At 47.2% G+C, this 10,928-nt stretch overlaps 1 protein-coding gene across 1 annotated transcript in view; it reads right to left on the bottom strand.

The window, feature by feature from the left end:
* Positions 1 to 378: 378 nt before the first annotated feature.
* drp2 (dystrophin related protein 2) overlaps positions 379 to 10,928 on the bottom strand; it is a 68,030-nt gene continuing 57,480 nt past the window's right edge. The window contains 5 exon segments of the mRNA XM_060063787.1: positions 379 to 503; positions 1,045 to 1,162; positions 3,985 to 4,246; positions 6,011 to 6,157; positions 9,387 to 9,452. Of these exon segments, the coding sequence (XP_059919770.1) occupies positions 379 to 503; positions 1,045 to 1,162; positions 3,985 to 4,246; positions 6,011 to 6,157; positions 9,387 to 9,452 (718 nt within the window).

Genomic DNA, 10,928 nt, shown 5'->3' with positions numbered 1-10,928 from the left:
TTTTTCCATTGAATGACATTGGATTGCGTCGGACTAGCTTCCACTTGGAGACAGAGACCCGACTTATTTCAACCGTTCTGTCTCCTGTCTTCCTCTCTTTGCTACTGCTGTCAATCAAAACCCCTGCCTGCCCCCCCCCCCCTGTCTTATTGATCTGCAGAACCTCATGTTAGCACTCCTCTCTCTATCCCTTACTCCCTGGGGAAGTGTCTCTGTGTGTGTGTATGTGGGCGTGTGCGTGTACTCGTGTGTGCGTGTGTGTGTGCGTGTGTGTGTGCGTGCGTGCGTGCGTGTGCATGCGTGCGTGTCTTTGGGGGGGGGGGGGGGGGGGTGTAGCAGAGGACTTGGCTGTGCCTCGGAAGAGACCAGTGGAACCTGTCAGTGCTGGTTCAGTACATATCCTCGCCCCACACCAACCTGGCTCTGAGGGAATACGTTCCGCAGCTGCTCGATCACTTCCTGGAGCTGTAACACTGTATCCTGCTCCTGCTCAAAGTCTTCACCTGACAGACACGCACACACACACACACGCACACACACACACACACACACTCACACACACACACACACACACACACAGAAATACTCCATTAGATGTAGCATGATAGGGACGATACCTAATTCAGCGTAGATCAAGTGTAGCTGTTGCCACCCAGTTTAATGCTTTATACACAAGTAGGGGCGTGTCCCTTGCATCGTTTAATCTGTGTTCCTATTGAAGTAGTAAAGAATAATGTACAGTTGGTCATAAGTGCAAAATAAACCCCACCAGGGGTATGTCCCGGCTCGCTCTACAAAATATAACCAGAAATGTATTTCCGTGTTTTACTTCTGCTAATATAAATAAAACCTGTTTAATGAAAAAATAAAGAGCCTGCCTCGGTTATACGGTCGGGACTAAGTTCACAGCAACAATAATCTGTTATTCACAGCATCGGTCTGCTATTCTGAAATAACAGACCGTAGAGTACCAATAATTGACCAATCACAATCAATGCTGTGTGTTCACATCCTACAAGGTGTGAGGGGCGTCACGGCGCTGACCTGCTGCCTCCGTGTCCGTGGTCTCTCTGCTGGCCCCCTCGCCGTGGCGGTCCCCCCTGGAGACGGGCGACGACAGCGTGGAAGGCTCCGAGCCGTTGGCCTCGGAGTCCTCTTTGGGCTGCAAGGAGAAGAGAGGAGCTAGTGTACAGAGCTCACCCTGGGCTCGTTCAGTCCGACCCGCTCATTCAGAGGGCTCCAAGGCCCCCCTGTGGGCCTGTGTTACAGGCAGCGGCTCGTAACCAAGGCTTCTCATTTGGAGGGGGGAGACGGCGTCGCACAAAATGAAACTAAATGACCGTCCCCCACCTAGGAGTTCTTCTGAACACCCATCATCACGATCGGTGCGTAGTCGCATTCGAAGAAACGAGAAGAGATGGAGAGAAGGGGAAAGAGAGCGAGGAGAGAATGACTGACAGGTGCTACGCTGCACTGTTGAACTATTGCAGGAGAAACAATACGCTGGAAGAAGTAGGTAAGGTTTGTAACCGCAGTCGAAGGCTTATTTCAGGCACCTTTTATTTATATACACGTATATATTAGGGGTGACCTCAAATCTTCGACGATTCGAATGTTCAACAGAACATTTAATCGACGTCATCTTTAACAATCAGTCTTGGAGTCTGGAAGATTGTGCATGTGATGGAATGGAATGTGCAGAATATTCCACTGGGAGGATGGGGGTGCCATATGAGTGATACTACAGCATCGCTTGGCTTATAGAAGGAAAAGTCTAGAAGTTATGCAATATTTTTACGAGGGGGATTGACTTCTGTGTGCAATTTGCTCTGCTATGCTTTGCCTCGGTAAATGTCCTTATGTTCAATAAACGTCCTTATGTTTGTGCAGAGGAAGTGGCACGATCCAATCATTTTCTTTTCGAAGTAGAGCACATTCTTGATTCCGTTATTCTCTAGAAGGATACACATTGTCAGGAGCTAAACTTCTAAAGTTTGGCACCATTTTGAAACATGAAAGGTGATCCGAAAAAAGGAAAATGCAAACTGTGTCAACAGCAGCTGTCACACACCCCTCGCGCAGGAGAAAATGACTTTCTCCATCGCTACATCATTGGTGCCTTTTTTCGCTGCACTGCTAAATTGAACGGCCAAGTATTTGTTCTATACGCTGAAACACATCAATCACTTTTAAATTAGTAATCAGTCAACTGCCTCGGGGTGATTACAGTGCTTATCAGACACAACAAAGCTCTTTGTCTCCACAGAGACCGGCCACAGTTGAAATTAATCTATGGTTTTTATATTAATTACGATAAAGTAGCCATTATTTCATATCAAATTTAATGCAGACGTTGACATGGACGGATGAGCGAGTTTCCGTCATATTGTGAAAAGTTGTTTTGTAGAGGCGGCTGGTCATTTAGTGGAAACGTTGCGCCGTGCCGATAGACAGCCTTGGGAAATCCTGATAAGGCAATTGATTAATTCTCAAGCGTTTAAACCAAGCAGAAGTCACAAGAAATGAGGCAGCATTGAGCCCCTTATATTAAAAAATATATATGAGTCGAGGATCAGTCGAATATGAGTCTGGCCTGATGAATCAGATTTAATTATGCAATTTTTTAATCAACGATATATAGATGTATATTTATATACATTAATATAAACCACACACACACATCAACACCCCACACACCATATGGGGTTGTGGTTTCCTCTGGCTTTCAGCGGATCCTGGTAAATATTTAACAGTGAGGACGTGACACTGCTGTGCTTTGAGGACCAGGACGCCTGACAAAGATGGATTCCACTTCTTCCCCAAACTTCGCAGAGCACAGAACAGTGGTGGTAATCATACGATTACAAATCCCCCTCTTTCATTCCCCCTTTTCTCGGTGCCTCGTGTCAAACAGGGAACGTGCGACTCGAAGCTCTATCTATGACTAACTCTTTCAGCGGAAAAAGTTCCGGCGCAAGACCCCGCTGGGCGTAAGGGGGGATCCTGATAAAACATTTAACCGGCCTCCGCCCTGTCAAAGCTGCACCAAATGATCTGTCTCGTCTTCCCGCTCTCTTTCCCTTTCACTTTCCACGTCTTTAAACCTGACAGAGCCTCTTCCTGTCGTCCTCTTGGTCCTCTGTTCCCACTCTGACCCCCCCTGCCAACCCTTTTTGCTCGGCCGCCTTCGTCTGCAATTTGTGACACTACCAGTGTCCCCTGATTTGTACTTCCTAAAGGTGCAGGCGAGAGGCGCAACCTGAGAAATTGTTGTCAGCACTGCCTCTGCTTTCACTCCCCTTCCCTTTCCCTCCCTCCGGAGTGTGGGACGCAATGCAGTCGGAGTCTGTCTTGATTAGCCGACAGACCGCCGTCGTCTCTGCAAGCCTCAGCATCCATCTAAAATGCTCTCTCATGCTCTCTCTATTTGTTCTGTTGTTCTGAATGCGCTCACCAGTTCATATTGCTATCGCTGCCCCAATTTACTTCCCCCCCCCGGCAGCTGAGAAGTATTAGATGTCAATATTGGATGTCCTGTCCTCAACCGGCTCTTATACTCAGAAAAAGCTGCGTTTCAGTTTGAATTGATGGGCCATTTTGGATCCAAGATCCAAAAACAACTTTCTCTGTATATAAGAGCATGGTGAGTATAAGATGCCAATATCGGATGTCCTACCCTCACCGTGCTGAACATAGAGAGAGCTGCATTATAATTTGAATTCAGGGGGGCATTTTGGACTCAGTTCAGTTTAGAATTGAGGGCATTTAGTAGACCCTTTTATCCAAAGCGACGGTTTATAAACACATTCACACACCGATGGCGCAATCAACCTTGCTGGCGACAGACAGCACGTCGGGCACAGTGAGGGCGAGGTGTCTTGCTCAGGCACTTCTCGACCCTCAGCTAGGAGGAGCCGGGGATCGAACCAGCAACCTTCCGCTTCCAAACCCAACATCTGGGATCTGGGCTCATTCTGGATCTACCTGCAGCAGGAGCTCCCTGAGCCGGCGCAGCTGGGAGTCCAGCTGTTTGTTGTGGTCTTCCAGGATCTGCATGCGCGTCTCCAGGCGGGTCTTGTGCTGTCGGAGGACCCTGGCCTCGGCCAGCAGCTCCTCGTCCTCCTGCGGCCCCCCGTCGGCCGTGGGCGAGCACAGGACGCCCCCCTCGCCGGCCTCCGTCAGCATGGGCACGGAGGCCGCCTCCTCGTGCCTCCACTGGAGCCGACGGTACTCGGACTGCAGCACCCTGGGGGAGCCGGAGGGCGGAGGAGCCCGGGGGGAGGCAGGGGGAGCCGGGACGAGCAGACCAGGAAGGGCAGAGGAGAGAAAGCGTGGCGTCAGGGTTGGTGGAACATGAACACCCACACCCCAACAACCCCCCCCCCCCCCCCTAAACACATACACACACACCCCCCCCCCCCCCCCCCCCACACACACACACACACACGCACACGCACACGCACACGCACACACACACACACACACACACGCACACACACACACACACACACACACACACACGCACACACACACACACACACACACACACACACACACACACACACACGACCTCCTTCAACCTCGTCTTTTGGCACGGAAAGAGATGATCCAATACAAGACAGATGTTGCGTATGCAGTTCTGACTATTCGCCTGAAACGGTGTGGAATGACTTTGGGGCTTTCACCTGCAATGTCACATTTACACAGGATGAATATGTGAATTGAATTACGTGGATATATTAAGTACTATATATTCTAAAGGTTGGGTTGTGCACACATACTTAATTTGATTAACTGGTAGACTAAACATTTGGACATATTGGTATCTGTATGTATTACAGAAAGCCCTATTAAACATGCCACTCAAATCTGCAGTAACTCAGCAAGACCAGAATATGAAGGTCTCCTCACATTTGTCTCTCTTCTGTAGCACACTTCAAGGGGAGGCGAGGGGATAAATCAGAGTTATGGTCAAGTACCTCTGAGCCATAAATGAAACCGTTTGTAATAAAAAACGACCAGGGAGAATCCTGTGGCATCAGAACAGGAAATATATGGTAGGAGGAAAAATATTATAACGATTAAAGAATGAACTGGGTCAAGGTTTCAGATACCCAAAAGCGGTGTGTGAGTGTGTGCATGTGTGTGCGCAACTTCACATGTGTGCGCAAGTGTGTGTGTGTGCGTACTTTCTCTGTCTGTGCATGAAAAGGTCAGGGATAAGCGATGACAAGGGAAAATAATTCATCTGAATCATAAATGCCATTGGTATTAAATTCAGATGACTGATCTTTTCTCATCCACATGAAAAACTGCGCAGACAGAGGTGCTACTCGGAAACAATAAATCCAAATTAAACACAAACGAGACTGCTATTATGTTATTTTTTCTGTTTCTCTTTTAACATTTTACAACACCATGCTCTGTTGCAAAGATATTTTGAGTGGTCATGTCGTTATCCCTTTGCTCTGTGAAGAAGGCCGTTAGAAAGAAAAGCTGTTATTTACTAAACTCCTCAATGTTTTTTAACTCACACTATAATGAACTGTAAATGGCTCTTTTTCTATGCAAGATGGCTCCAAAGGCCGTCATAATTCTCACCCACCCACGCACGCACAAGTCACAAAGACATACCGCACAGAGCTGCATTCCCACCTACACGCACACACATCCAAATAACTCAGTTGTTGTGTTTATGGTCACAAACGTATGTGCACATATGCGCACCCAAGCATTTGCATATGCATACATTATACGCACGCATGCACACATACGCACACATATGCACACGCACACATACACATGCACGCACACACCCAGGACCCCAGGAAGACTAGCTGCCGCCTCGGCGTCAGCTAATGGGGATCCATTCAATAAACAATAAACACACACACACACACACACCCAGAATAAGGGTATGAGTGAGTGAGCGTGTGCGTGTGCGTGTGTGTGTGTGTGTGTGTCAGTGTGAAATCCTCCCCATCGACCGCACCCCCCCCCGACCACCCACCTGTTCTCGTTCTCCAGGCGGGCCAGGGTGCACTGGAGCTGCTCACGGTCCTGGTGCTCCAGGTGGACCAGCAGCAGGTGCTGGCCGCACGGCGAGTCCTGCTCCAGCGCAGGGCTGGAGTGACGCAGGATGTACTGATCTTCATCCCTGACATGCCCCACACAGAAGACAGCACACTGAGGCACCAGCACCAAGCCACAGGCAGCACAGAGCCACAGAGCGCCCCCAGGGCCAGGCCAGGGACATGGAGGGGCCGTTTGGGTTGGGGGGGGGGGGGGGGGGGGGAGGGACACAGCCAGGCATGCTGAGTAGATGGGTGGATAGGGTAGTGTAGGGAAACTCAATGACTAACCATAAAACGACTGGATGCTGAAGACTTTTTTGATGTGAAATGCAGAAGGGTAAGGAGTTTATATCTATACATGGTCCACCTCCACTGAGCACATGGACTCAAACCTAACCAGAGTTGCACAGACGCAGCGCCACAACTTTAAGTCGGCGCGTGTGCGCCGAGGTAAACGTCAGCGGCATAACTTGTGGCGCGTTTAAAATATTATTTTAATGTTTGTCAATTTGAAATGTTATCAGTTCAGCGAGAATCCCTCCCGAGTGGAATCGGTCTGGAGTGCACTCTGGCGGAATATATAGATATCATATTTATTCCGTTAGAACCCATCGTGCATAAACATTAGATGTAATATCCTCAGCCACTGGAGGACGGCAACATGATGATCCGTTTAAATATCCATGGGATGCAAACGCGGTGCGTTTCGCTTGACTAATAACGGGGCGCTGACGCCGACCGACTGGTTGGCAAATGTACCGATCACCACAGTCATTAGCGGGCCTTGGCTTTCCCTCTGTGTTGACGAGTAGACCGGCAGTCCACAGTCCGTATGTCACAGCAGGCCTCAGGTATGTAGGTCGACCTTTAAACCTTCTTTTATTTTTGGGGGTATGAGGGGCGGAGGACAACGTCATTGCAAACGTTAGGATTTCACAAGGTGGACAGCGATGTTCATGAGAAGTCCAGTGTGAACTCAACAAACAAAGCAATGACCAAGGAGATGCCACAGGACAGATGAATTGGTTACACTTTACAATAAGGGTACAGCAATGAATCATTAATTAACATTTGTGCAATTATTAAATAGCATTACCATGGGGGTTAGTGGGTTAGGGTTAACCCTATCCTACCTATTCAATAGTGTATAAATGAAGACCGTAGTTAGGGTCAAGATTGAACATGAACACTATAACCTTCGCTAACACAAAGACTCTAGGATTGAACACCACAAGTCATTTATTTCTAGACAATTAGTTTAGTAATTGTGAAAAATGCTTTTTACTGAATTGACTAATGGTAATTAATGGTTAATTAATGCACCCTTATTGTCAACAGTGACCACTGAATCCAACACATGGGGCAGGGAGGCGATGTAATCACAGAGCATTACGGGTCCCTTGCAGAGCCATACACAGCCATACAGACAGAGACAGACAGAGAGACATACAGACAGAGACAGACAGAGAGACATACAGACAGAGAGAGACAGAGAGACATACAGGACAGACAGCCATACAGACAGAGACAGACAGAGAGACATACAGACAGAGAGAAAGACAGGGAGACATACAGGACAGACAGCCAGACAGACACAGAGACATACAGAGAGACATACAGAGAGAGAGAAAGACAGACAGCCATACAGACAGACAGCCATACAGACACAGAGACATACAGAGAGCCAGAGAGACATAGAGACAGAGAGAAAGACAGGGAGACATACAGACAGACAGCCATACAGACACAGAGACATACAGAGAGACATAGAGACAGAGAGAAAGACAGACAGCCATACAGACAGACAGCCATACAGACACAGAGACATACAGAGAGCCAGAGAGACATAGAGACAGAGAGAAAGACAGGGAGACATACAGACAGACAGCCATACAGACACAGAGACATACAGAGAGCCAGAGAGACATAGAGACAGAGAGAAAGACAGACAGCCATACAGACAGACAGCCATACAGACACAGAGACATACAGAGAGCCAGAGAGACATAGAGACAGAGAGAAAGACAGGGAGACATACAGACAGACAGCCATACAGACACAGAGACATACAGAGAGCCAGAGAGACATAGAGACAGAGAGAAAGACAGGGAGACATACAGACAGACAGCCATACAGACACAGAGACATACAGACAGACAGCCATACTGACAGAGACAGACAGAGAGACATACAGATTGACAGATTGCCATACAGAGAGAGACAGACAGCCATACAGACATCCATACAGAAAGAGAGACAGGCAGGAAAAGGCAAGCAGGCAGGCACATAGGAAGGACCTCATTCTTCCATACCAAGAACATCGACCACAACTGTTCTATGTGTTATGCAAAACAAAGATCCAAAATACAGAATATATAATTGCCACAGAACATATGTAGCAATGAACACAAATACACACACATACACACACTCACTCAGATCCAAACACAATGCCGCAATATTCATATTACATTTAGACGCATACACAAAGAGCCACTTGTTTGCATAATGAATACAAATAGGGCCGTCTTGTAGACCTGCTATCGTGCAGTGCAAGAGGGCATTTTGCAATTCTAACAAAGGTCCATCCAAGCAGCTAACATTAGCACATGGCGAGAGAGGTACACGGACCAGAGCTCGAGCAGCAGAGACATCCATACTGAAGGAGCTCTTATACAGAAAGCTTAAAGCCATTGAGAAATCCTTCTGTAGCGCATTGTGTGGCTGGTAAATATACCAGAATACAGAACCCAACGCACATACACACACACACAGCATGTATGTATGCATGTGCGCACAAACAAACAAACAAACAAACAAACACGCACACAGATTGAATACACACACAAGCACACACTAGATAAATGTAGATGCGGATAAACCCGCTGCAACTCATCCCCACCCACTAGCTCTACCGTGCATGAGTGCACACCTTATCGTTGTCTTATTCAAATCCTAGCCCTCCGTTCCGATCTAATTGAACAGTATTACTACTCCCGAACACTTGTCTCACAGCCTCCAGAGAATCCCACACACACACATATAGCCACACACACACATATAGCCACACACACACACACACACACACACACACACACACACACACACACACACACACACACACACACACACACACACACACGTGATAGTCACACAAACAAACAAACAGCCACACACACCCACCCACACACAAATACACACGTGATGAAGACACAGCGTAAAAGACACACACACAAAAACGCACACAAAAACACACACGGACACAGCCGCACACAAAATCGTCTTGTTTGGCACGTTAGGCTGCATACTCACAAGCTTTCATCTGGGGACAGACTGTCCGTGAAGAATGAACATGTCTGGTTCTCCATTTCCGCCAATCTGTGCACGCACACACACACACACACACACACACACACACACACACACACACACACACACACACACACACACACACACACACACACACACACACACACACACACACACAGACACAGACAAACGCGCGCACACACAGAATGTATGTCCAAAATGTGGTCAAATATGTACACATATTTAGCGTGAACATATTTGACACACACATTCAGATCACACACAACAAGAGACAAAGACAGACAGAGACAGAGACAGAGAACGAGAGAGCGCAAAGTCAACAAATATGGAAGAAACAGCTAAATGAAAATCCAATTACACACAGTGAGAACGTTCAACTCCTAAACAGATGAACGTGACCAGGTGTTGAACGCAAAAACTGCAACAAGAAGCTTTGTCACACTTGCACAACCTGAGGATAGCCTGCGGACAAACGTATCATTGCAGCACCAGTTGCCCATTGAAACATGGTACTGCACGCAGGAGATGGGGGACTAGCGGTCCATACAAAAGCATGCAGTGGGGGAGCCCTTCCTTTCAGCACCAGGGACAGCTCCCTTCCTGGGCTGCCGTTGAGAGCACGCTTGGGAACTGGCATTTCACTGCAGCACCATGGAGAGCTCCCAGAGCGTCTGTGGTCCGTCGCACGACAAGAGCCCTCAGGCCTGCAAGCCTGCTGCACTTCACAATACTAAATACTACACAATACTAATACGCACCCCGATCCACATATGTTTTCAGGGAAAGCACAAATTATGTGCTACGAATGAGCAACTTCTATCTATCTATCTCTCTCTATATATAGGCCTGTTATTAAAAAAAACATTACAAATATTCAGAGTTATTAAATAATAAAAAGCATATTAAGCATTATCAATTGTTTCATGTCATGTGTGGGGCCACAACATAATAACATCCATTCTGTATGCAACATTAGGCTTTAATATTACATACTAGTTGTTTAATTTACTATACAATAATGAGAGGTTATTGCCATTCTCTCTTTCAATCAAACTAGAGTCTGAATAGTAAATCAATTCTTCTTCCATGAACCTCACGAGTCCCATAAGGAGGCAGCTCCAAAGTGTGTGCATTATGAATATGCTTGCTTTGATCCCCGTCCGAGTCAAACACTCAAGAAACACACACACACACATACACCCCCTCTTGTGTGCGTGGATGTTGGCAGTGGGGACTGGGGTGATTGTGTGGGGCAGAGGATTTTTAATGATAGAATTACAGAAGGGGTGGACAGAACACAGGGAATGCGTCATGTTCATGTTGGGTTATAGCAACGCTCACTCCTAATTGAATAGGCTTGGGCGATCTATCAGACAGGCTTCACAAACCCCAGGGACAAAGACAGGGCCTGAAATGGAATGCGTGTATTTATGTGTGTGTGTGTGTGTGTGTACCATAAATGTAATATTGTCTCATAAAAAAAAAAAATCTTTCCAAAATGATGCATTACATTATAAGCCTGGA

Source organism: Gadus macrocephalus, chromosome 10 (genome assembly GCF_031168955.1).
Source record: "Gadus macrocephalus chromosome 10, ASM3116895v1".
Taxonomy (NCBI): domain Eukaryota; kingdom Metazoa; phylum Chordata; class Actinopteri; order Gadiformes; family Gadidae; genus Gadus; species Gadus macrocephalus.
This window is presented reverse-complemented; position numbering and strand designations above follow the sequence as displayed.